The sequence below is a fragment of the Podarcis filfolensis genome, assembly GCF_964270895.1.
Source record: "Podarcis filfolensis genome assembly, chromosome: 10".
NCBI classification, from domain to species: domain Eukaryota; kingdom Metazoa; phylum Chordata; class Lepidosauria; order Squamata; family Lacertidae; genus Podarcis; species Podarcis filfolensis.
The window spans coordinates 51,053,093-51,080,365 of record NC_139612.1 but is presented as its reverse complement, the minus strand read 5'-3'; the positions used below and the strand labels follow the sequence as shown (position 1 = coordinate 51,080,365).

General features: G+C 42.6%; 2 protein-coding genes across 4 annotated transcripts in view; one reads left to right on the top strand and one right to left on the bottom strand.

The window, feature by feature from the left end:
• The window catches only part of ALDH1L2 (aldehyde dehydrogenase 1 family member L2), a 31,467-nt gene extending 27,859 nt beyond the window's left edge, over positions 1-3,608 (bottom strand). The window contains exon 1 of one of the 2 annotated variants that reach the window (XM_083574082.1): positions 2,873-3,608. In XM_083574082.1, coding sequence (XP_083430208.1) covers positions 2,873-2,923 — 51 coding nt within the window. In that variant the 5' untranslated portion in view covers positions 2,924-3,608. The remainder of the gene's footprint in view (positions 1-2,872) is intronic. The other variant, XM_083574083.1, reaches the window with a different exon arrangement.
• Positions 3,609-9,652: 6,044 nt separating this feature from the next.
• WASHC4 (WASH complex subunit 4) overlaps positions 9,653-27,273 on the top strand; it is a 38,994-nt gene continuing 21,373 nt past the window's right edge. Inside the window, exons 1-8 of one of the 2 annotated variants that reach the window (XM_083574073.1) lie at positions 9,653-9,886; positions 17,619-17,758; positions 19,806-19,859; positions 20,231-20,296; positions 20,411-20,456; positions 23,069-23,136; positions 25,626-25,708; positions 26,400-26,442. In XM_083574073.1, coding sequence (XP_083430199.1) covers positions 9,826-9,886; positions 17,619-17,758; positions 19,806-19,859; positions 20,231-20,296; positions 20,411-20,456; positions 23,069-23,136; positions 25,626-25,708; positions 26,400-26,442 — 561 coding nt within the window. In that variant the 5' untranslated portion in view covers positions 9,653-9,825. Of the gene's footprint in view, positions 9,887-13,041; positions 13,192-17,618; positions 17,759-19,805; positions 19,860-20,230; positions 20,297-20,410; positions 20,457-23,068; positions 23,137-25,625; positions 25,709-26,399; positions 26,443-27,273 lie in introns of those variants that run through there. The other variant, XM_083574074.1, reaches the window with a different exon arrangement.

Here is a 27,273-nt window from a genome sequence, read left to right as displayed (position 1 = left end):
TTGCATAATTTTAACCCTCTGAACTTGATGGATACGTTTGCACATGACCGTCCCACATCCTATCTAGCAGCTCTGGGGGAACATAGGAAGCTGCCTTCTACAGAGTCAGACCATAGAGGCAGATTTAGGGCACCACGACCGGTGCTGCTGCCCTGGGCGCCAAGCAGGGGTGTGGGGTGGGTGGGCGCACTGCAACTCTGACGTAGTGAATTGAGCAGAACGGAAGGTGAGAGGTGGCAGTGGGGGTGATTTTTGACCTTGCACAGGGTGCTGCTGAAATTTGAAAGACCGAAGCCAAACCCTGCAGACCACTACATTCATCTAGCTCAGTATTATCTAAAGTGAGTGGCCGCTGCTCTCCAGGTTTCAGGCAGGAGTCTCTCCCAGACCTCTTGGTAGGGATAGAAGCAGGGGCCCTGGGAAAGCAGATGCTCTACCTCTGAGCTATGGCATTTTCCTTGGATGATTTTCAGTTCCTAGCAATGCATAGCTGGGCACTAAAATAGCCGCTCCAGGAGATATCTCTGTAGCTAATTCATCATATATAAAAAGCAACAGGATTCCTTTCTGTTTCTATGGTGGGCTCCTTTTCCAGCAAAGAAACTTCTTGTGGCAACCTAAAGCAAAGCCCCTCCCCATCCATATGCAATATGCTGTCGTCAGCCATTCGTTCTCATATTTAGCATTGCTGATGCAATCCAAGCTGCTCGGCTTAAGCCTTCTTCCTATAGCAATCCCTTGACACAGTTCCCCCTCTCCATTCAAACTACTGCTGACGCTGCACCAGACAGTGTTGTCAAACACAGTGTACTATCCAGGTTTCTGAAAAGCAGCAGTTAGCTGGCAGAGCCTGCGAATTTCACTGTCGAGACTGGAATGCCTCCCTTACTTGCACACACATTTTTAAGGAGGAACTAAAGGGCCCCTTTGAGGGACGCGGGTGGCACTGTGGGTTAAACCACAGAGCCTGGGACTTGCCGATCAGAAGGTCAGCGGTTTGAATCCGCACAACGGGGTGAGCTCCCATTGCTCGGTCCCTACTCCTGCCAACCTAGCAGTTTGAAAGCACGTCAAAGTGCAAGTAGATAAATAAGTACCGCTCTGGCAGGAAGGTAAACAGCGTTTCCGTGCATTGCTCTGGTTCGCCAGAAGCGGCTTACTCATGCTGGCCACATGACCCGGAAGCTGTACGCCGGGTCCCTCGGCCAATAAAGCGAGATGAGAGCCACGACCCCAGAGTCAGATACGACTGGACCTAATGGTCAGGGGTCCCTTTACCTTTAAAGGGCCCCTTTGCCCCCCCTACCTGAAATCCAACCACAAGTGCATTTCAACCATACTTCTAAAATGGACCTTTCAGTGACAACAGCAGATTTCCTGCCTCCAGAAAACAGATGTTGCTATAATGGTGCAGGTACAGGTATAATTTGGGGTGCTCCATCTGCCCCCCCACTTCCAGCACGTGCAGAAACTGCCTACTTGACCATTGGACCTGCTATGGGTCTTGTACACTCAATCCGCCAGAGAATATCGCAATGGTCCACAAATATCCATGGCACTCTTGTAATCACGTTCAAACCCAGAAATCACCAAAGCAGCCACCTTGTCTCTAGGTTTGCAGAAATAGCATACGTGGCTAAGAAATGCATGCCTGGAGTACCTGGGGTTCCATGCAGGTGAGCAAGCATAGGAGGGATGGAGTGCCTAGAAACCATGCCGATTGCTAGAGGAGGGAAATCCCCTCATCCATGCCCAGAAGAATTGCAGCTCTTCTGCCAGCCCCCAAGAATCTAATTCACTATTAGGGAAGGGCCATAGCTCAGCTGCTTTGCATGCATAAGGTCTCAGGTTCAATCCCCAACATTTCCAGGTAAGGCTAGGCATGTCCTCTGTCTGGAATCCCAGAGAGCACCTGCCAATCAGTGTAGCTAGATGGACCAACAATCTGAACTGGTATAAGGCAGCTTCTTGTGTCTTTAGTTACAGGCTGGCAACTTGGGGGAGCTTATCTACAATTCTGGTATAATGTTGGAGACCTGGTTCCTGGAAGACTTGGGTTCCAGTCCCTGCTTGGCTGTGAAGCCTGGTGGGTGACCTTGAACTATCTCTCAGTCCAGTTTACTATGCAGGGTTGTTTTTAAAAATTATCCTGTTATAGCTCTGTGAAAGCTGCCTTAAGGGTTTTTTTGGAAGAAGATGTGACACAATTATAGTCCTTGATGAAATAAATGTGCCACCCTTGAGTGAGAACGTTGCATTTCCCTGGGGTTTGGGGGCATAAGATGCAACAACTGCAGCCAAATGCAATCTAGGGAATGAAGATGGGCCCATAAGAAAGGGAAGGGAGCAAGTGCACGCACACACGCATGCACACACACATACACACGAAAGACTCAAAGCACAACCTTTCCACAAGCAGGGTAACACAACACCAAACTTGTACTGACCATCCCGTTGTAGGGGAGAGGTCCCCCCCCCCACAGGTGAATATCTTTACCATCCATGGTGCTGATATATTATTTTAGGGAATAAAAACCTTACCTTTAAGAGCATCCCACACAAGAAGTCACTTTTCACTACTATCACCAGTGCCCAAATACCTCTGACAAGTTTGTTTTTTTGGTGTGTGTTTTCAAATTGTCCATTCACATTATGAGAGGCCCACTGGCCTCCCTTCCCCTCCACTCCAACCCTTTCCCATCTAATTTGCTGCCTTGTGAACCAAAACGCGCCCAAATCCTTGCAAGAACCATCAAAGCACAAGGGACACCTCTTGGCAAAAAAGCCTCTTTCCCTTCCCGGGGGGTGGAAGAAGGCAGCGACGACAGCATCCTTCCTATCTGCTCCTGCAGTTCAGTTTATCTATACTCACTGTGGCGGTGGAGGAAAATTTCCTGAGCAAGTGGTTGGCTTTGGAGAGCATCGCTGCGCCTGAGAGAGCCGGCCCAGAATAATTATAATGGAAACAGCCTCAAGAGCGAACCATTTCTTGGCCAGCGGAGAGAGAGAAATGAAATTCTAGGAGATCGCTTGTCCAGCTTTTGGTACCCAGCAAGCAGCGGCAGCAGAGTCTAGTCTGATGCAACCCAAGCAAGCCGCCTTTGGCCGCCGGCCAGCCAGAAGCGAGCTCCGCGGGCGCGCGCAAATGGGAGGCGCGCCAGCAGCTCCGCCGCGCCAGCAGTGGAGAGGCGGGGGCCCGCCTGGCCGCTTGGCTTCCCCTCGCCCTCAAATTTGAAACAAAACGTCCCCCCAAAAAACAAAGAGAGGCCTGCCTGGTGGGAGATGTGCCTTCAAAGCAGGAGGGACCCTGCGCTTAGCTTTGGGGGAGAAGTAAAGTCCCCCCCTTTTTTCCTCCGGCACCCTGTATTTTTCGCCTGGGAACAGGCAGAAAATTCAACAGGTAGATGGTTTTCCAGCAGCCACGAGGAGGGAGGGGCCGTAGCTGAGCGGCAGAGCATCTGCTTTGCATGCAGAAGGTCGCAGGTTCAAACCCAAGCATCTCCAGGTAGGGCTGGGAATGTTCCCTGTCTGGGACGCTGGAAAGCTGCTGCCGGTAGACAGTACTGAGCTAAAGGGACCAATGGGCAGACTAGATCTAAAGCAGCTTCCTATGTGTCGTAAGAATAGTGAAGATACACTGGTGGGTCCAGCGGTTGGCCTTGGGGTCTCAAATTTCAGTAGCACCCTATGCAATGCCAACATTTGGTGCCCCCAGCCTCTCATCTTCCATTCTGCATCACAGTTGCTGTGGCCCTGAGTGCAACCAGACTGGTTGCGCTCCCCTAAATCCCTGAATCTGGTGGGTGAGAGGCTGAACCTGAATCCAGATCTACCTGGTTCAAATCCTTGCGTTTGGTGTGCATTCACTAGGTGATCTTGTTAGTTTATTCTGAAGATCTTAAGCCGCCTTTCGGGGTGCACTGCCTTCACAGGTGTTGAATCAGTTACCAATGGAAATTATTATATTTCCCCATCCTTCACTCTCAGGTACCAGAGTGGGCTATAACATTCAAAAAGAGGCAGTGTGGTGTAATGGTTAGAGTGTTGGACTAGGACTTGGGCCTGCCACCATCTTTTAGCCTAACCCACCTCACAAGTTTGTTGTGAGGATGAAATGGGAAGGAGGAGAACCGGGCACACCACCTTGAGCTCCTTGGAATAAAAAAGTGGTATATAAGTTTGATTAAATAAATAAATATACTATTAAAAACAGTTCAGAACAACTTAACAATCCCAGAAATGAGACAAGTGCCCTGCATTTTTATATTTAGGTGGCTATCAAAATTTTTCTTTAATAAGGCTTTCCCTGATGTGTGCGACCCGGTCATTTATGGAAGAATCATTGTACCATTGTAAAAATGGTTGTGCTTCATTTTGCCCACTGAGTTCCTCATCTTTTGCATTTTATTTCATTGAATTTATTCCATAAAATGTATATACCGCTTGATTGTTATTTATTTTCCCACTGAAAAATCTCTTTAAAGAGCTTCCAAGGAATTGCAGTCTTAAGAAACCTGTCGTGTTGGGCTGTGATATCCTAAAATCTGACAGGAAGTCATCTAAGGGCCATCTAACAGCTCCAGTACAAAATATATACTAAGGAAAAATTCTCTCACAGCAGGACATCTCAGCACCACAAGATGTCAAATAGGGGTATTTTATTTCAAAGAACTCTCTCAGCAGCGTTAACACATAAACGGCACACCTCTTTCGTTCCTCTGATTTATAAAATGTTTCTGTCTTGCAGGATCAGGTAGGAGGCAAGTGGTTTCATGAAAGACTGAGCTTGCGCTCAACCCTGCAGGGATTCTTTATGTGGGAAAGTCACAGTGTTCTTTTTACTGGGCACGTATTTCATGTTTTCTGCTCAGCAGGTGTAACTGTGTGTCAAAAGTGGCCATTAATTGCAATATTTTTTTTCCCTTTGCCCCAAAAGGAAGGAGAAACTGGGTGGTAGTTAACCACATTTTCCCTCAGAATAGACGCATTGATATTAATGAACATGATTAAGTTAGGTCCATTAATTACCTGTTTTTATTTTAAATCCCACTATCTATTTTCCAACGACAATCAGGTGGCCTAACCAGCATGGCTGATCAATTTCATAATACTGTGTGAAATTTGAAACTGCTGCTACTAATCCTCCTTATCCGTTGATTATTTTCTAGTATTGGCTTTGACCCTTTCCTGCTCACATGAAGCCATTTCTGAGACTCTGCCTGTACAACATTTATAATTCAGATAGAGTTCTGTTTAATACATTTCTGCTTTATTCTTATCTCTTTATCTTCTTACAAGCCAGTGAAGTGGTATCTGTTCCTCTGTAGCCGTTTTTCAAGTTTTACTGTGCTCTGAAGCAAGTTTTCACAAGAAAGAAGCCTTTCATGTTTTAGTTTTGATTTTTGGGGGGGGCGGGGGCTTCTGCTTGACTGCTTAGGATACCTTAAAAAGATAATAACTATGGTTGGATTGAATTACTGCCAAAGGGTGTGTCTCCACCCCCCACCCCATGCTCTCTGCAAAAAGTAATGGTGAGTCTTTTATTACTGATTTTGCTGTCATCCGTATTGCTGCATGAATTAGAAAGGGTGTATTAAGCTCTCTCTTAAGCTTCAGGCAAGCTTCTATGACCTGAGCTTTAGTATAGCACTGAAGCTACAGCACCCTTTTCTATGCTGAATTGTATTAGCCTGCTATAGGTTTTATTGTATGAACTGAATTTTAGAAACTTGGACCCCCTCCCCCGTTTTTTATTTATTTCAAGGATGGGTAACCTCATGCAGTGTTCCAGATTTTGTTGCACTAAAATCTGCATTGTTCTGGACCATGCTGGCTGGGACTGACAACCTATAGAGGGCCATAGGTTCATTTGTGGCTCCCCACCCCCCAAGTATTCTGGGAACTGTTGTTTGTTACGGGGAATTGTAGTGACAAGTTTTGTTATGTACTGAGTTGAATAGGATACAAAAGGCAGCAGTCTGTTAGTTAAAATTATAACTAACACCAGCACAATTCAAGAGTTACTTAGTACGAACCATCTGCCCAATGAGTGCAAAACTGGGCAATGAGATGGTCCCAGCAGAGGCCTGATGATCTAAGGGGTGAAGTTTAGCCCCATTGAAATCAATCAGATCTGCTGCTTCATCCTACGCATGTTTGCTCAGAAATAAATGCAGCTGTGTTCAATGAGGATTAAGTCCATGGTGGAATCTAAACACATATAAAAAAACATTGTGAAAATGTTTTTTTTAAAAAAGTTTTGAAAAATATACAGTATATTGAATTTGCCATAGCTTAGCATCACCATCTAGTGTCACATTTGTATACAACATGCTTAAAATGTTTTATTTGCAGCTGAGCCCGGGTATGTTTAAATAGCACTGGAACTTTACAGTGGAATCCTATAATGTACTTTAAAAAACTGGGTATAGGATTGTAGCCTTTTTTGGAAAAAAAAATAATTGATTTTTTTTACAACTACAATTTTACATCAAATTATCTATATAATCCTTTTGTGAGATTCTCTGAATTTCTTGACTTCCCCCCATCCCTTACATGGATCCTAATAACTATTTTTCCAAATCTACATATCAATGCAGTTTCCATAATTTTCATTTTTCTTAATTATGCATAAAGTTCATTACTTTACAAGTGGTTTTTAAAGTCCAGCTAACATTTTAATTTGCTTACAATGGTCTCTTAAATAAGTTATAATTTTCCCCCATTCTTTAAAAAATCTTTATCTTCTTGATTCCTGAGTCTTCCAAATAGTTTAGCCATTTTGGAATAATCCAGCAGTTTGGCTTGCCATTGTTCCCTAGTCGGGATCCTTGCTTCTTTCCATCTTTGGGCTAATAACATCCGCGCAGCTGTTGCTGCGTACATAAAAAGTCTTTTCCGGTCTTTTGCATTTCGGCACATATAATTTCTAATAAAAAGCTTTTGTTTTTTTTAAATAAATGTTACCTTAAACATTTTTTTCCAATTTGTTATATAATATCTCTCCAAATGATTTTGTTATGTACATGACCACCACATATGGTAAAAGGTACCATCATTTTCTTTACATTTCCAGCGATATTTGAACTGGTTGTATACATTTTAGGTAACTTAGTAGGAGTCAAATGCCACTGGTACATCATTTTCATAAAATTTTCTTTCAGTGTACAACATGCTGTAAATTTCAAATCTGTTTCAATTGTAGCCTTAAAACTGGAGTAGGAATCCTTTCGTCAGACACATTCTCTTGCCAGACACATAAGTGGGTGGAGGAAGGGAGTGACTTTTGTATTTGTACAAAGACTATGTTTCAATTATGCAAAAACCAAGGGGTTCTGCACATACACATTCATCTCTGCATCATCCATCCAGGTAAGGAAGAAGCATCACCACCCTCTCTGAAGACACATTCTAGTCAGACGAAAACACCCAAGGGTGCAGATTAGGGTGAGGTGAGTGAATGGTGTGACCTGTGGAGGAGAGGGGCCTAAGGGGAGTTCTGAGGACCAAACAGAGAGACCTGGACGCCTGCAATTGGTTCCTGGAGAGCCGGTTTGGTATAGTGTTTACAGTGTTGGGCTAGAACCTGACACACTAGGGTCCAAATCCCCATTCGGCCATGAAGCTCCATGGGTCACCTTGGGTCTGTCACTGCCTCTCAGCCTGACCTACCTCACAGGGTTGTTGTGGGGATTAAATAAGGAGAGGGAGAGCCATGTACGCCATCTTGAGCTCATTAGAGGAAAAGCAGGGGACATAAATGCAATAAAATAAGAATCTACTCTTCTCCCATTGATTTAAATAAAACCAATACAATTTTCTATGGATTATGCCGGACTGAAACACCTGCTCTGGTCCTTCATTTCCGTAGGAGATCACCACAGATCAGAGTTTCCAACTGACATAGCATTTTGCTTCAGATCCAAAGCAGAGCCTCCTTTTGGTTTGTCTTCTGATACTTCAGGTGCCTTTCCTGCTGGTTGTAATGTTTAACCTCATTCGTTGGCAAAAATGGATGAAATTGGCAAGCATCCCTTTCCTTGGGGATGAAACTTTCAGACAATTAGGTGTAGACTTGGACTAAAAGAAGCTCCCTCTGCCCCAACAGAGGGTTGTCCAATGCAAACACCACCCCACCTCCGCTGAACGAGAATAAGTTGCCACTGCTCCCTCCTTCTCCCCGGTGGAGTCACAGATCTTGAAGTGGAAGAGGCCAGAACTAAGGCTGGAGAGAGCACATCTCCTTACGGGAGCAAAAGCCCTTTAGGATTAAGTTACGTTTTTTCCTTAGTATGAATTACTAAAGGAATGAGCATGCATGAGAGAGTAGAAATGTAAGGAACTTTCTCATTTCTTCTTTGTCCTGATTTGTCCCTTACCAGCACTGGCAAACAGTAATATGAGAGCAGTTCTAGTATGAAGTAGGAGGAATCCTGTATGTATTAGACATCAATACCCACATGATGTTGCTTCTGGTGAGTCAAACCAACAGGCAGTTGGTGTTTATTTTCAAGTTGTCCGAGTTCACATGAGAAGCATCAAGTGAATCTGTGGATTGACACTTACGGCTTCATGGACAGATTGGCATCCAGTTATGTGGCTGCCAGTAACTAAGACAGAACTTAATATAGTTGCTGCTACTAATAGGAAAAGAAAAAAGACTCACTTGTCGCCTGAACACATGGAGGTTTGAGGAAAATGTTTCCTGAACTTGATTGTGGATCCACAAGGTCACATCCACATCATACATTTAAAGCCCTACTTTAACAGACATGACTTGCCTGGGGTACCTGCCACCCTCTTGCCACACTGGAGTTGTTCACTGTAGTTCAGGGGGCTGGCCATAGGCAATCATAACAACTCTAGACCTTGTGAGTCCACAATCAAGTATCAGAAGACAAACCAAAAGGAGGCTCTGCTTTGGATCTGAAGCAAAATGCTATGTCAGTTGGAAACTCTGATCTGTGGTGATCTCCTACGTATATGAAGCACCAGAGCAGGTGTTTCAGCCTGGCATAACCCATAGAGAATTGTATTGGCTTTATTTAAATCAATGGGAGAAGAGTAGATTCTTATTTTATTGCATTTATATCACCTGCTTTTCCTCTAATGAGCTCAAGATGGCGTAGATGGCTCTCCCTCTCCTTATTTAATCCCCACAATAACCCTGTGAGGTAGGTCAAGTTGAAAGGCAGTGACTGACCCAAGGTGACCCATGGAGCTTCATGGCCGAGTGGGGATTTGGACCCTAGTGTGTCGGGTTCTAGCCCAACACTGTAACCACTACACCAAACTGGCTTTCTAGGAACCAATTGCAGGCGTGCAGGTCTCTGCAGGCAGTGCGTTCCCTGGAGGAAGAATCTGCTGCCTCTTTGAATCCTGCCACCTGAGGCAGTCGCCTCAACTCGCCTAGCAGAACCTATTCAGAAGTAAACACCATTAGGTTTAACTCTCATCTGAATGGGTCCAGGATTGCAAGAACTTGATTCTAAGTAGACATTCCTAAGATCGCCCTGCAAATCGGAATATATTTGCTTTCAGTTTTCAGTGCGGGCGTGTCCTTAAACGCTGCCTGTCACGAGCTTCCCTCCCCGGTTGCCAGGCCCGCTTCACCCGACAGGGGCCGCTGTTTGGGCGCCCCTCTAAACCGCCCAAGCGCCGCGGCCGTCGGCCATGCCCGCCCCGAGCTCCGGAGACTCCATTTCCCAGCATGCCGCGCGGGCGTGACAGGAAGTCCCGTGTCTTTGGAGTCGGGTGGGAAGGGGCAGATCTGCTGCTGCTGCTGCTCTTGCTCTTGCTGGCGCCGCCGCTGGGCGCGGGTCCGTCATGGCGCTGGAGACCCTCTCGCCGGACTGGGAGTTCGACCGCCTCGACGACGGTTCCCAGAGTAAGCGCGAGGGAGGCGGGAAGCGTGTCTCATTCTCTGAGGGGACCCAACAGCGGAGTTGCCCACCCCCCCAATTTTGGAGGGCGGGGGGGGGTTGAGTCCTTCTGCTTATGAGGACATCCCGCTCCCCCCTCACCCTCCCGCCGTCAAAACTGCCTCCTCATGAAAAGGCCCCCCCTCCCCACAGCTCCCTTCCCTTTCTGCCCCGCCCCGACTGACCCCTGAGGGAGGCCTTTTGCCTGCCATGCCCTGTCCAGAGCCTGCCTGCCTGTCAGCTGCTTTGTGCATCTTTTTGGGGGGCTGGGGGTGGTTTTGGGGGGTGGGGAGATGACCAGAGGCAGCCTCAAGCTCCCTCTTTGGGAAGCTGGCACCTTTGGCAGCCACGCTCTTCAGCCACCCATTTGCTCGTGGTCAAGGTGGCTGAAGGGTACAAGGGTGTCATCATCAATACCTGTACAAAAATCACGTCCTTTCTTCCCAGAGGCCAAAAATCAATAGCACACGAATTCCTGCCAGGTTGAGAGGAAGGAGTCTCTATCCCGAAATGGGGTGGCAAAGGTCTTCTGGATCTTAACTTCTGAGCAGGCATGCGTGGGATTGTACTGTTAAAAACTTGTGTCTTGTTAAAAGTTTGGTTCCAGTAATTAACAAAGATGACGCTCCCCTTTTCTTTCTTTCTTTTTTCTTTTTTCTTTTTTCGCATGCTGTCAGTTTTACCACTTCGGCCATGTTCCATTACCACCTCCCACTTGACTTAATGGTCTAAATTAGAAACTCAGTCCAGAGGATAGTTTGATACAGTATGACTAACAGTTAACATGTTTGTAATTATTTTATAGTTGCCTTTTTTCTACTATAAACAATTATGCTTTCCTCCCCCTGAATTAATTTGTTGGGAATTACCATGCTACCCTCTGGTTCTATAATGCAGATTAAAGTCCTCCTCCTGCCAATAAACATGCATTGGGAAAGGGACTAGAATTCAGCTCCTTTTTATAACTCTTTAACCACCCTTCTTGCAAGTTGCGCTGTGCTTCAAAAGTTTCCAAACGTACATAATTAAGCAATCTCATGTTTGAATTAAGAGGGAATTCTTTCTGTGCATCATGGTTGTCAATATAAATCTGGAGTGTGGTGGTAGTTCTGGTTTACTCTGGAGCAGTAATGTATAATAAACTCTTCCACATTAGCAGACACCTGTATTCGAGATTCGTTGTGTGGCGGAGATACATACAATCACCAACATTTATCTGCTCTGTTTTTCAACTGACAAGAGTTTGATAGATTTCCCCTGAGTTTTATTGCATCTCTGTGGGTAAAATAGGGAATCTATCTTTTTGTAAGTGATTGTCAGTATGGAAGCTGGGGTAAGGAGATTATTTCAAATGAATACTGAACAAATGATTGTGTACATACCACAGGTTCAACAACATTGGGTCTAATATAGAACATAACAAGAGTCCTGCTGGATTAGACCAAAAGCCTACCTAGACCAGCATAGTATTCTCACACTTTATGCCTATGGGAAGCCCACAAATGGGACTGAAGTGAAATAGCACTTTCCCACTTGTGATTTCCAGTGTAGGCAGAACATAGCCATTCTGGCAAGCAGCCATTGATTGGTCCCATATGGAAAGGTATTGGTTATTGTAATGTAACATGCTGTAGGTCAGCTGGCAGTAAGAAACCTCTGTGTTCTGAGTGTTGGGCTGCAGCTTGATTTCTGGGAAGTCCCCTTCCCGCCTTTCAGTTGAGGCTTTGCACTCTTTCTGACAAGCAGCTTCCTTGTTAATATAGTAATAACACTTTCCATTCTCTTTGCCTGTGTCTTTGGGGTTCTGTTTCACTTTTTTCTTCTAAAATAGCCACTTTATTCCAAATCTTCCCCAAATTTGTGGTTGCCTATTCTTTGCTTTCTCATTAAGTACGTACTTCCTTCTTAGATACAGTTAGGCTTTATTCTTGCAGCTACACTATTCTTTAGCCAGAAAAATTAAGTCATGCTGAAATAATTTAGTTGGGTGGTGTGTGGCTTTCACTCTCTTCACTTTAGTTTGAAGAAACTGGACACTCTTTTCCACTTAGTTTTCACAACCTTCATTTAAAAAACACCATAATAATTGCATGTGGCAATGATTTCACGGTGTTGAAATTTAAACCTTATGTAAATTGTTCTTCCACACGCTTGCATGTACACGTCATATTAGTATGCTATGCATAATTTGAAACAAATTATGCTTTATAATACGACCATTGCTTGGAGAATGTCGTGAAGATATTCATTTTTGTCACAGTGATCTATAGCATATCAATGCTCATTTTTTGGAAGGAAAAACTAAATTTCCCATCTTGACATTCTGTCTACCTGCTCATTCTGGCATATGCAACAGAAGTTTATAAAGTAATGTTTTTCACACAGCATTCCAGTTTTGAATATTGAAGTAATTAGTTGAAACAAAAAACGGGAAAACTTTGACATTTAACATGTGCCTTTCAAATCACCTTGCAGGTAGGTTTGGAAAGCTAGCTGATAAGGAAAGCAAGATGAAAGCAATCTTATAAAGCTGGTTGAAAATATTTATTCTCTAAATCATTTCATTTAAAACTTCCTGCGTTGCATTTGTGGGATGATGCCTTTGATTGTCTTAAATTATAGCTTCTGAACAGTATATTTAACTCATGTGTGAACTCTTGTGTAATTGACTATGTAATGCTGGAATCCGTTATTTTATAGAAAGCCAAAGGTGAATATAGTAAAATGTAACTTGGATTTTAGGAAAGCTGATTTGAATAAGCTCAGAGAAATGCTAGGTAGGATTCCATGACTAGATATTACTAAAGAACAATCACAAATGAGAGAAAGAAATAGAAGACCTATAAAAAAGTCAGTGTAGCTACACAAAAAAAGCTTGGTAATCAGCTGAAAATAAAAAGGACATGTCTGAGACATGGAATGGGAGTATGTCACGAAGAATGTGTAGCTCAGCGTCATGAGATCAATCCCATGTCTTGGGATTGTAGTCTATTGCAAGCTGAACATGAGTCAGCACTGTGATATGTAAGAAAGACTAATGCAATTTTTGGCTGTATTAGTAGAACTGTGGTTTCCAAGTTGCAATAGGCAATGGCTCCGCTTTATTTTGCACTAGTCTAATGTCACCTGGAGTACCCTGTCTTGCTCTGGGTATCTTACTTTTTGAACAAGTTCAAATGAGGGTGGTCAGGGCTTTGGAAAATAAGCATTATGAGAAAAAAGTTGAAGAAACTGCGAAAGAGGACTTCTGGCCCTCTTCTGTGTCGTCCAGGTATTTGCAGAGACTTTAGGTTTGTTCTTTGCTTCCTCAGAGAGGAGGACTAGATCTAATGGGCTTAAGTTAGAGGAGGGAGGATTTCAGCTGAACATTAGGAGAAATTTCTTATCAGAAACCCAGCAGTGGGTTAGTGGTTTTTGCATTATCTTTGTCTTGTGAAATTTTGTGAAATTGACAACTCAGGAATATTTTGTGAGCCTTACAGATTGTGATTATGTGTATTTTATTAATAGTTTTATTATTGTTGAGGGTATTTTTAGAAGCTTTTTGAATTTTTGCCTGTATTTTAATTGTTATTGTTGTAAACTGTCTTAGTTTTTTACTTACATATGTGCCCTATAAATTTTCAAAGTTTTTTCTTCTTTTACAATATTGTAGCTGCCAGTTTGAAACAAACCTGCTGCTTTTCATTCATAGTATTTAAAAGCAGTTGATGGTTTAGTGCTAGAAACTGTATTAGCAAAAATGGAAGTAAAAATCCAAGTGTATATGCTTGGATTATGACTGTTGTGTGTAAGTTCTTTTAAAATTGATAAGACTTCTATGTTGTGAACACAGGCTGAGAGTTAAAATTACCTTTGGATTCAGCACAGTCTTAAGTTTCAACAATATTCTGGCTATAAATTGTCCTTTTAAAGTTGACCACTACCGCTTATTTATTTATTTATTTATTCATTTATTTATTGCAATATAGGAAATTGGTGTGCATTTGCATCAATATGTCACTGTATACTACTTTCAGTTTTTATGTTGTTGTTGCTAAAAGTAAAGATGCTAGCAATGCATTATTTAACTTTGCAAATATTGCTCTGTTCTAGTTTCGTTGCTTCTGCTAAGAGAAACTGAATAAAGCTTTATTATAAGAAACCATGTTTAGTTGACTGTGTGGGAAAGGAAAACAGTTTCCTGCTTTGCTGTAAATGAAGAAAATAGATCTGCTCCAAAGCAAGGAGCTCCTATAAGCAAACAAAACAAAAAAAAAACCATTTCAAAGTTGTTGTTTCGAGAATCCTTAGCTAACATACAGTTTGTAGATGTTCATTGATGGAAAATGGCAGCGTTAGATCAGTCCTACTGGATCAGCTCAATGATCCACCTAGTCTTTGAAATCTACAACCAGAGAGCATGAAGGCAACCACACCACTGTCCCAGAGACACACTGCCTCTGAACATGAAATATGTTTAGTTGGTTCATCACTTTTGAAACCATTTAAGCCAGTAGCCGTCACCATGTCTTTGTGGCAGCAAATTCAATAATCTTACCATACACTGTGTGAAGAAGTCTTTTCTTTTCTTTCTTTTGAATCTGCTGCTAATCAGATTTATTGGTGACCCTGGGTTCTAATGTTAGGAGAAAGATTTCTCTATCCGCCTAGCATAGAATTTACTTTCCTCACTGCTGCTGCATATTGAGTCGATGTTTTCCTGGAGCTGTCCTTCACAACCATTTCCTGGACAGAACATTCAATGACTGTGCCTATTAGTTATGAAGTTGATATTTTGCTTCCCCCACCCCCCAGTTCCTTTGTACTTACAGTAAATCTCATTTACGTATTTGTTGCTCATTCATCCAGTTTGAGGGGAGCTTCTTGGAGTTCTTCACTTACCATATTCTTAATCAGTTTGTGTCATCTACAAACCTGGCTAACACTGCTACAGTTGACACTCACTACAGTTAATTATAAATTAATTAATTAATAGTAGTTTTGAAACAGTGGACCCTAATGGTTACTTCCTTCAATTGTGAAAACTGACTGTTTCTTCATATCCTCTGCTTCCTGTTCTTCAGTTGGTGTCTAAGAGAATCTGTTTGCCTTAGCTCATGACCTCTAAGATTACTTAGAAACCTTTGGGGGCTTGGTCAAATATTTTTTTGGAAATCTAAGTTTATAATGTGTGCCAGATTACTCCTCTCTAGGTGTTTGCTGACACTCGTAATTTTTAGAAGGTTGATGAAACATGAGTTCTGTTTGTGGTAACTACAGTGCTTCTTCCTCAACAAGTCTTGTTTTTAATAGTTTTAAAAATTCTAGCTTAAGTAATAACTTCCCACTCATTTAGCTGTACTCCTAGCTTAACAGACCTTTAATAACCTGGTCACGCAATTGATTCCTTTTAAAAAGTCGGAGTTAACATTGATTCAATTCCAAGGCTGCTAATATTAGTGATGTTGCATATTGTTGTTAGTATAGTACTGAAAATATTCGTGGAAAAATAGGTGTGACTAGTTACAGTGGTCTACACTGAGCCTCTTGGGCTTGCCGATCAGAAGGTGGGGGTTTGAATCTCCGTGACAGGGTGAGCTCCCGTTTCTCGGTCCCAGCTCCTGCCAACCAGGCAGTTTGAAAGCACACCAAAAAGTGCAAGTAGATAAATAGGCATCACTCAGGCGGGAAGGTAAACGGTGTTTCCGTGCACTGCTCTGGTTTCGGTGTTCCGTTAGCCAGAAGCGGCTTAGGCATGCTGGCCACATGACCTGGAAAAACTGTCTGCAGACAAATGCCGGCCCCCTCAGCCTGTAAAGCGAGATGAGCGCCGCAACCCCAGAGTCATCTGTGACTGGACTTAACTTTCAGGGGTCCTTTACCTTTACCTTTTTACATAAATACATGATTCAAACATTCAGAAGTTTGTGTAACGTTATGTAGACTTTGTCTCGTTTAAAATCTTTCTGTTTTGGACAAATAGGTCCCTTGTATGAGGTTAAATTTGCATAGACAGATTGTAAGCCAAACTCCGATAAAATCGTGTATTGTGGAAATGGATCTTTCTTAAAACAAAAACTAATAATAATAATAATAATAATAATAATAATAATAATAATAAATTTTATTTATATCCCGCCCTCCCCAGCCGAAGCCGGGCTCAGGGCGGCTAACAACAATCAAATAATCAAACAATCAAATAATCCAACATTCTAAAAATATTTCATTATAAAAATTAATTAAAATCAAGTTGATGGCAACCATTAAGCAAACTTCTGTGCAGGTTGCCAGAGGAGGGAGTCAGGCTGCGCCCTGACCAAAGGCCTGGTGGAACAACTCTGTCTTGCAGGCCCTGCGGAAAGATGTCAGGTCCCGCAGGGCCCTAGTCTCTTGTGACAGAGCGTTCCACCAGATTGGAGCCGCAGCCGAGAAGGCCCTGGCTCTAGTTGAGGCCAGCCTAACCTCTCTGAGGCCTGGGACCTTCAGGATGTTTTTATTTGCAGACCGTAGGTTTCTCTCTGGGGCATACCAGGAGAGGCGTTCCCGTAGGTACGAGGGTCCTAGGCCGTATAGGGCTTTAAAGGTTAAAACCAGCACCTTAAACCTGATCCTGTACTCCACCGGGAGCCAGTGCAGCTGGTATAGTACCGGATGAATGTGATCTCGCAGCGAAGACCCCATAAGGAGTCTCGCCGCGGCATTCTGCACCCGCTGGAGTTTCTGGGTCAGTCTCAAGGGCAGCCCCACGTAGAGCGAGTTACAATAATCCAGTCTGGAGGTGACCGTCGCATGGATCACAGTGGCTAGGTCAGGGCGAGAGAGATAAGGGGCCAACTGCTTAGCTTGGCGGAGATGAAAAAATGCCGCCTTTGTTATAGCTGTAATCTGCGCCTCCATAGAGAGGGAGGTATTGAAGATTACACCCAAACTCTTAACGGACGGTGCTGGCACTAATTGCACCCCCGCAAGAGATGGGAGTTGCCCCCTCAATCCCATATCGTCCCGTCCCAGCCAGAGGACCTCTGTCTTCGAAGGATTTAACTTCAACCGGCTCCCACGTAACCAGACATCTGGTCAGTGTGTCTGGGGCCGAGTCAGGATGGCCATCCATCAACAGATAGAGTTGGGTGTCATCGGCATACTGATGGCAACCCAGCCCAAAACTCCGGACAAGCTGGGCGAGGGGGCGCATAAAGATGTTAAAAAGCATCGGGGAGAGAATCGCACCCTGAGGCACTCCACACACCAAGGAGTGGCGCGATGACAATTCCCCCCCAAGCACCACCCTCTGTCCCCGACCAGAGAGAAACGAGCGCAGCCATTGGAGGACTGTGCCCTGGATCCCCACGTTGGCAAGGCGGTGGTCTAGGAGTTCTTGATCGACCATGTCGAAGGCTGCTGACAGGTCTAGAAGAATCAGCAGCCCCGACACACAGGACATTCACTTGAACAACATGCTATTTATCTAGGTCGGGGGGGGGCAGCTTTTGGTCTACCAGCTTTTGGTCTACCAGGTGCTGTTGGACTTAACTCTTGTCTGCCCCAGCCAGCATGGCTATTGATGAGGAATTGTGGGAGTTGTAGTTCCGCAACTTTTGGAGGGCTGCAAGTTGTCCACCTGTGATCTAGATTGTTTCTGTTGAAGGTTTAGGAAATTTTAGTTTAATGACTATGATAACAAATAACCTGTCCTAATGGAATACAATTTATTTTTAGAAATTCATGTTGGAGTACAGTTGAAGAATTATGGGAAATTTCTAGAGGCATACACTTCCCAGCTGAAGCGAATTGAAGATGCATTGGATGACTCTGTAGGAGATGTTTGGGATTTCAATCTTGATCCCATTGCATTAAATGTAAGCTTTTGTTTACTATGCACTTCTCACTGTTCACTTAATTCTGTTGTGTAATTGATATCTGTGAGCTAAAGCTCTTTGGAATAGGGCTGTAATGCTTTGCATAGCTACGCACATGTAAATCCCATCTTAGTAATGACCTCTGTGTGTGACTGGGTACAGGACTGTAGCCTAAATGTCTCGCATTCAGCTGCTTTCAGAAGAGAAGTATTCCGTTTTAAACATTGACCTGCTTTGCATTTCACAATAAACCAAACCATAGCTTAGCACGAATGCGCAAGCATGTGGGCTCTAGGAGAAGAAATCATGGGTACTTTGCTCCTCCTTAGTCATTCTGTTGCAATATAGAGCCATTGCTTGGCTTAATGTGTTCTGAAAACCTGGTCTTATGGTTTAGCTCTCTCCAGACTAACCACACACTGTAACCAAGGCTTGCCCTATGGGTTATGCCTCGTGTGTTGTTCTGGTCTTGCCCACCACTGGCATGTGGTTCCTGGAATGTTGCCACAAAAGGTTCCCCACCTCCAGTAGACCATCTCACTCTCATCCCAGTCAGTGCTGCCCCGCGATGACTTTGGCACAGAGGAAAGGCGGGCTAGTATGGGGTACCGAGGAATGGTCCCCTCCTAGAAGCCTAGGAAATTGCCTTATACCGAATCAGGCCTTTGGTCCATCTAGCTCACTGGTGTCTACGCTGTTGGCTTTTGAAGACTTCAGACAGAGGTTTATGTCCCAGCTCTACCTAGAGATGCCAGAATTGAACCTGGTACCTTCTTCATGTTTTTGTTCAATAGAGCCTTACACTTGTTTGTCCCGCCCCCCCCCCCGAACATATATTGTGTTTCCTAAGCTAAAAGTGGTTTAAAGAAAAATGCAACAAAATTTAAAATTAAGAAAATATAAAAACACAGGAATTATTGTTGTTGCTATTATTTATATCTTGCCTTTTCCCTTGATAAGGAACTCTATGCATCTTACAACTAACACACAAACAGCAAAAAACGGGGATGGGGAGGAGCAAACGTAAAAAAAACCCCAATTAGATATGTGTGTATCCCACTGAGTTCCACTCAAGGCTTTTTAAATTTGCTGAGGGAAAGTGGAGGAGTAGGTGCCCCTGTTGAATCCTCTCATCTGTTGGTGGTCTCTTCAGGAGAAGTTTTTATGAGCTGTGTGACTTTAAAAAACAAAACCCTATGCAGTCATAAGAAATCATTATGGAAAACCTATAGAGTTAAAACTGATAGATGGGAACATGGACTAGAAATCATGGTTAATTTAGACTGGGAGCCAAAGTTTTCATGATCTTCTGGTGACAGCTCCTTGTGCATTCCAAAGTCCCTCAAATTTCTGGAACCCTGAAGTAAAAAAACACCTATGGCTACCATATGCTCTGTGTGTGTTCATGCACACATGTGCAGAAGTGCTTTGCAAATTGGCTAGTCATAAAGTAAGTATTTTAGTAATTATTTACAGTATGTCCCAGTAGGTGTGGCTCCTTAGTTGATACGAAAAGTACAACTGGGACTTAAGCCTTCCAGGAAACCATACGTTCCTGTTACACTAAAAAACAAAATTATTGTTATTAAAGAAAGTTGCTCTTGAAAATCTCTTGACTTCATTTCTGGCAGAGTACATGAGTCTCTGAAGGCGAGTAAAAGTGCCTAGTGGTATCTAGCTATGGGCCCGTTTAGAAATCATACAAGTCATTGTATGCTAGATCTTTTCCATGCGATAGCTGTCGTTTAGTTAATATGTTTCTAAAAATAACATTTGAAAAAGATCTTGTAGTTCTGCTCTGTGTGGTTCCTCCCCCTCCCCCAGAGGAGTTGAACAGGGTTTGTTTGTTTGTTCTTTTCTTTTCTTTTCTTTTTAAGCAAACAATCTCTGTTACTGCCTTTATCATAATTTATAATCTGCCTGTATATTTGCACTTAAGATTTTGTTTGAAACAGCTGTGTCAACTGCAATTGGACATTTTAGCCTATTCAGTAATGTGGCAGGTCTCTGGCTTCCTAAAATCACCAATTATTTTGTTTTATTTTAGCTTTTGCCTTATGAACAGTCTTCCTTACTCGAACTCATAAATACGGAAAACAAGGTAAAGTTCTTAATTTTAAATATGTATTACAGAAACCTTTTTACTCCATTCTTCAGCTGAAAAGGCTTCTAGAGCAGTTTACATAATATCAGCAACAAACAGCAAAGTTCCTGTCTCCAGACTTACAACCTAAAACATACCAAAAAGGGAAATAATCGGAAAGGGAGGAGGAAAAAAGGGAACTCAGGCACATGTTCTTCTAATAATCAGCTTGAATGGAAATATTTTAGGGAGAGAATGTGCTAAATATAGCTAGCCCTGGCCTGACCCCCATCTCTCCCTTTGCTGCAGATATAGATAGACAGACAGACAGACAGATAGATATTGCTGTAAATGCACTAATATTTAGCTTTTCTATTTCATTTATCCAGGTTCTAAACAAAGTAATCACTGTGTATGCTGCCCTTTGCTGTGAAATAAAAAAGTTAAGATATGAGGTAAATATCTCTTCATTTTGCTAACTACAAACTGCTTTCTAGAAACTAGTTTATTCACCTTCTATATTATGACTTCTTATTCAAGAGAATTAAAAATCTTTTCTTTGTTCCTAGGCAGAAACAAAATTTTATAATGGCCTCTTGTTTTATGGAGAAGGAGGTAAGTACTTTACAGTTCAGTCTGCTGTTGGTTGGATTTCTTGCACATCATTTGCCATGAGGTCCCAGGATAGGTTAGAATAGGGTGGATTCTCTCAGGGTTCAGTGGTGCATCTTCAGCCTACGGTGAAAGCTATACAATGGCAATACGAGATTTATCTCTGAGTAGTGTGTTCCACAAGCTAGGAGCTGTTACTAAGTAGGGTGATGGTGGGCCGTGATGGTGGGGCCACATCACCCACCACTTCCAAACACCTGTTCATTTGCAATGGCCAAGCTAGGAGGTGTATGAGAGAGGAGGAATTTCTTCTTCTGCTCCCCATAGCATGGATCATCTTTCTTTCTTCCCCTCCACTGGTTCCATTGCAAAGTGGAATTACTATCCCAAAATCCAGGCTAGCATGAATTTTTTTTGAGTGGTGGGAAGGCAAACATAGAACCTCATGAACTGACAAAAGGGCCTTGGTTCCAGTGTCCTTTGCTCCCCCAGTAATGCCTAATTCAGGGCCTAAAATGTGCTGCTGACGGTGGGAGCTCCATGCAGGAGCATAGCCCTTACAGTGGATGTGCCCATCTGCTATCAAGACACTTCTCTGCTGGGGTTCTGCACATCAAGGTTGCTGTGCCCATCTTGCTAATATGTGAAAATTCTTCTTCGGTTAGTTTTGAAACCAAATTTGAAGCCACAGGTAACAACTCACCTTACCTTTAAACTGTTTGAGCATTTGGCAGAGTTGCTTAAGCAGTTGCAAAAGATAAATGTTTGGCTTCTGTTGATACAGCTCAATGGCAGTGTGATGTGCAAGGTCAACAGAATTGGTATGTCCTCAGACAGGTGTGGGCGGCTTTGCCACTAATACACAGAGACTTTTAAGCTGCACTCTTGAAGTGGCTGCCCTCACAAAAAAACCCATCTCAAATTAAGGAACCCCCTTTGGATTGGGACTCAGTGAAGTATGAGGGGTTTCTGTCAGATGAAGGTTTTTTTCTTTTCTCCTGGGTGAACAGTCTGCTTCTGCATGGGGATGGTCTTGCAGTAATGAACTGATATATCTAATTGATAAAAGTGCTCAATTCTGAGTAGTTCTGTTTGAAGTAAAGCTTAAAGTTAGAGGTGTTCAATGTTTGGTCTGTTAGCTATATGAACAATCACAGGCCATAGGTAAGATAGATTTTGAATACTGTCTGCCAGAACCAAATTGTAATACTTTAGTGGAAGCTTTAATGTCAACATAGAAATGCTGCTAACCCATAAGAATGGTTTTTGCTAAAATACTGAGGGTGCTTTGAAGAAGAAGTCATGAGGGACCTTGATCCATGCTGCCTTTGTGTTCAAAGAATGTTACTGCCAAAATGGAGAGGATGTTGAGCACAGAAATGGCAGTCACCCGATCACATCCTTTTGGGCAGTTTTGCATAGTTTCTTCTGCTTAGGGAAAGGCTGCTGTCTCCTTTCTTGCACCAGTATGATGAATGAGATCACATTGCTATGAGAATCCTTTGAAGATTGGCTCGTTCATGCTTTGAAGGAGGAAGTGGCCTTCCGAGGTTGTAGGATACAAGTTCCTATAGAACTAGAGTGTAGTAACTGTTTCTAATTTAGATGGTAAAAGGAAAACTTCTAGTATGCGTTAGCAGTAATATTCACAAAGGATGAAAACTGTTAATGACCTTTCAGGAAATAAACTTTACCTTAAAACTGAATTCCTGGAAGATGCTGCTTCTCATATGCTGTGCTTGTATTTAAATCCTTTTTGAAAGATACAGTGATGCGCTGCCAAAACTAAAACAAGGCACTTCTGATTTTCTTCCTCACTGGCAGGAAGCAAAGATTGCTGTAGCAGCTGCGAGAGTCACATTTTTATCAGTAATTCCACCCCCCCCCTTGACTCTTTGCAGACTAAGCCATTTAGATAGAGCTGGGAAATTTAGTATCAGGCAGAGTACCTCTGTAACTTGTGCTCAGGGAGAATCTTTGTTAGGTGTGTTTCCTTCCACCATGGGGATGCAGTGGTGGGAAAAGTCAACGTGCGACAAGCTCCCACATGTACTTTGCCATAGGAGTATATAACAGCAAGCCCTGATTGCCAGTGGCTCCACATAACACATAAACAAGATGTACAGGGCAGTGAATCTGACATGACATACGCAAAATCCAGTGAATGTACTCACGGCACCTGCTGTTGTATACATAGGATGCTTGGGCTTTTCTACACAGAAATAATCTCCACTAAGAAATTTGTCATTTGCTAAATGATTCTTAGGGATTTGGGCCATAAAAAGTATATGATCGTTTGGCAAACATCCAGTCAAATAGACCCAGCTCATGCCTGTCTACATGAAATACCTTCTGAAGATTTTTTTTAAAAAATTCTCTGCTGTTTCTTCTTTTTTGATAGATAATATTGGTAATTTTTACGTGGGGTAGTGATAAAGTAGCATTTAAACATTTTCTAATGAATCATTCATTTGGAATCCATTGGCGATGCATAGTTTTGTTGTAGTATATTTTTAATTATGACTAAAAAAAACACCCTTTGCCATCTTAAGTGTCATTAATAGGTAAACAATGTGTTTTCTAATATTCCTGTAACTCTCATTTTACCTTTCAAGCTATGGATTCCAGTAAGGTGGAAGGTGATGGCCAAATACAAATGGGAAGATTTATTTCATTTTTACAGGTAACACCTGGGACATAGTTCTGCAACTTCTATGGTATTTTTTTGTGCTGATCAATAGACTTCATAATCATTTGCTTCTAAAATGTTTGCTATACCACAGGCTTTTAGTGGCTTGGAGTCAGTGCTATACAGTTGTCACCAGTTGTGTTGCTTATACTGTCACATGCACGCAAGTCTTTTTGCCCCTGTGTAGTCTCTGGTCACCTCATTTTTTTAAAGTTTCAGTAGCAATTCAAGCTGCTGTTAGGAAAAGTCCAGCAGTGCGAGTATAAGTACTTGAGTGCAGCAATGGCACCACCACTTTTTTAAGCATTTCAATGTGACTGTGGACATTCTGTTAAAAATGCTCTATTAGCACAAGTTTTGAAGTTGTTATTTTAAAACCATTGAGATGGATCTAGACTACCCATGCCCAGAACTCTGCCCAAAGTACATTCTGCTGAAGGAAGCAGGATGTATTTTCACCATGCCTTTCCCAAAAGCTGTTCTATAGTGTTGTGGGACGCACCCAAGTAGTGTGGATGAGAGCAAAGGGAGAATTAGTGAAGATTGGCCCATTTCACCTGCCAGGAGCCCTTCTGTTCACAAAATAGCAAGTCTGAATGCAGCCCCATGATGGGAATGCTTGCTTATCTGTGGCCCTTTCATAACCGGGGGGGGGGGGGGAGGGGGATGAAAAGAAAGGGAGTGGATTTTGAGTGGACATACGTATGCCAGGGAAAGAGTTCAGCTGCTGCTCATTTTCAACCCCCTTTCTGCTGGTTCCCTGCTCAAGAATTTAATTTCTTGTGTTTTTGTCCTTAGTGATGGTGGAAGGAAAATTGCACAGCCACACAAAGTTTGCTTGACCTTCAGATACAGAATAAGACTAGCTGTGTTTCCTGCTAGAAGTATATTGTTTGATATACTGAATTTCAAGAGAAACATTCTTTAAAATAGCTATTAGTTCATAAAACTTTGAAAATATTGTTTCTGGTGGAAAGAAACCAACCACCACAGAATATTTTTTTTTAACTGAAAGCAGGATCTGAATTGCTCAACTTCCTATGTTTTTTACAAGTCATGTTGTTGTGCCTGGCATAATTTCAACAACTGGTGATTGCGATGGCTCAAACCATGTCATTTTTCTGTACACAATGTACCGTATTTTTCGCTCTATAAGACGCACCAGACCACAAGACGCACTTAGTTTTTGGAGGAGGAAAACAAGAAAAAAAAATATTCTGAATCTCAGAAGCCAGAACAGCAAGAGGGACCGCTTCGCAGCGAAAGCAGCGATCCCTTTTGCTGTTCTGGCTTCTGGGATAGCTGCGCAGCCTGCATTCGCTCCATAAGACGCACACACATTTCCCCTTACTTTTTAGGAGGGGAAAAGTGAGTCTTATAGAGCAAAAAATACGGTACTTCTCTTAAAATAAGAGGGGAAGAATTGTTTTTGAAAAGTTTTGATTAGTGCTAAAACAGGCTAGTAGCAGTTTTTTCTGAAAAACATTTTATACATCTGTGTTTATTACAGATCTGTAATGTGTTTATTACAGATACCATATTTATTTATTACAGATCTGTCTGTGTTTATTACAGATACCATATTTTTCTGTTTATAAGACTAGGTTGTTTTTTTTTACTTTAAAATAAGGTTAAAAATCTGGGAGTGTCTTATACACGGATAGTGCATATGCCCATTTTCTAAATTTGGGGTCCCCAAAAGTAGGGGGCGTCTTATACACGGAAAAATTGTGTGACTTTTTTGTATTGGATCAGATTGTTATTACATGTGTGAACTTTGCTGTCTATTTTGTTGTTTCTTCAGCTTGTAAACTGCTTTGTGTATAGTAATATAGGAAGGCGGTATATAAATTAAAACTGAAATGAAATGAAATACCTTTTATTTGTGTCTTGCCACCTTTGATTTTAGAGACACATAGGTTTAGGTGATAACTTTTTGGATAGCTCCCTACTGTTTCACCTGATATTGTCAGGAGAATTTCCAGAGAACTTAGATTTTTTAAAAAATTCTCTTGCTTTCGTTTTGCATTCTTCCAATACATGAGACTGTTAGTGGTTTCCAGTGGATAGAAAATGCTGACATAGTAATTGTTAATGTTTCTCCAGTGTGAGTTCTGATTTACTGTTAGTCACTTTCCCGCTACAGAGCCAGTAAAAGTAAACACTCTTTTGCTACAGCTGTTGCATAACTGATGAGGTCTTATTCACCATTCCAGACATTAATCTGTTTTGAAATTACACTGCCTATTAGTTCTTAATATTGTCTAGACTACTAATAAGCACTACAATGGCAGTATTTAGGAACTTTGAATATTTTTTCTCTTGTTTGTGATTGTGACAGGTTGGGTTGCTTTTTAATAGGGTGTTCAAGTGTTTCATTACAAGACTGTTTTGCTACATTAGCTTCCCTAACTAATCCATGGATAAATAATCTCATTTAGTGTGAAAGGGGTTTCTAATTTGTACAAAATTTGTCATTTCAGGAGTTGTCTTGTTTCGTGACACGCTGCTATGAGGTCGTGATGAATGTAGTTCATCAGTTGGCTGCCCTTTATACGAGTAACAAGTAATTACTGCAAAAAATACTATCCTTTAAATTTACTTGTTGAAAATGCAAATGAAAAAAATACAGCATGTTGATGTGCTTCTTAAATTTTGCAGAGTTGGGGAGGAAATATGGGATGTGTGCCTGAAATATGGGATGTGTGCATTGTTAAAAGGACACCTGTCTGTTTTGGGATGTAAACCATGGTTGTTTTGGATTAATGAGTATTTCCATTTGATGTTCCATTTGAAGTCACTAGCTACTGCAGGTGTTCACTTCTGAATAATTAGCTCTTTTACTATCACAGACCTGTACAACTTGTGACCTACCAAACTGAATGCCAGTTTCTAGTGATTGCAGCCTGTAGGGCACAAAATAAAGTCACGTGGCTGATGATAGCCTGGCAGAGTGAAAACCCGTGTGTGTAGGACTTGGCATATATGACCGCTGGACTGTGTTCAGGTTTCTAGGCCAAAACTTGGACAGGCCTATTTAGCAATACTTAATGTGATTTATCACTTTGATTCCAGTATTTCGGGTTCTCAAGTGATCATTTTTTAAACCTCTTGCATGTGTTGGGCTTATTTAAAAGTTCTGGGGACCTTAGGGTAAGGGGAGGGTAATAAATACATTAATAATAAATAAATAATAAAAGCATCGGGCTCTAAAATGTTTTGTTAAATGGTGTGAAATACAGTATTTTGTGTTTCAGGAATGCACCTAAAGTTATAGAAACATCAGGAGTTCATTTTCAGGTGAGAATTCTGTAGGGATTTTGACTTGTGTTGCATAACTTGGTAGGTTCTTTACCTGGGAGTTTGATATCTGGATATCTGCCTTACTTGGAAGCATTTTTTAAAAATGAAATAAATCTACAAATATTATAATAAAAATAAATTGTGCTAGGTTCTTTAATAGGCTAAGGACACCTGATTCTTTCAGGGATCTCTTCTTGCTAGCTAGGCCTACAGTACAGCATAGTGCAGTGGTTTTCAACCAGTGTGCCGTGGCACCCTGGGGTGCCCTGAATGATGTTCACGGGTGCCGTGGGCAACACTGTCCTCTGTTCTTCTTTCCTTCCCTCCCTTCTTCGATACCCTCTCTCGTCTCTGTCTCCCCAAGGCTTGCACAGCTGTTTGTTGCAGCAGCCCTGGCTACAAGCTCCCCAGGCGAGTGGTGCTTCTGGGGCTGGTCAGGGGGTGCTGGTTGCCAGGAGCTGAGGCAGCCCAGGAGTAAGTAAGCAAACAAGCAGGCGAGGGAGCCTAGCCAGGCAGTCCGCCAGCCCTTGCTGTTGGGAATGGACAAACAAGTCCCAGGCCCCTGTGAGGAAGTATGAGGAGGCACCTGTCTTAGGGACGGGGTGGGCAGCTCAGAGACAGGGGCGGCAGCAGCGGCTGCCCGGAGGACTCTCAAGGAAAGGAGGCTGAGGGAACACTCCACAAGGGAGGGCGTTAGAAAAGGGTGAGGGGCTGCCAGCTCTGCAGGCAAGGGGTGACATAACTGGACTCCTGAGCCCCACAGGGGTGCCGCAGAAAGAATGTAGTTGGTCAAGGGAGCTGTGGATTGAAAAAAGTTGAAAACCTCTG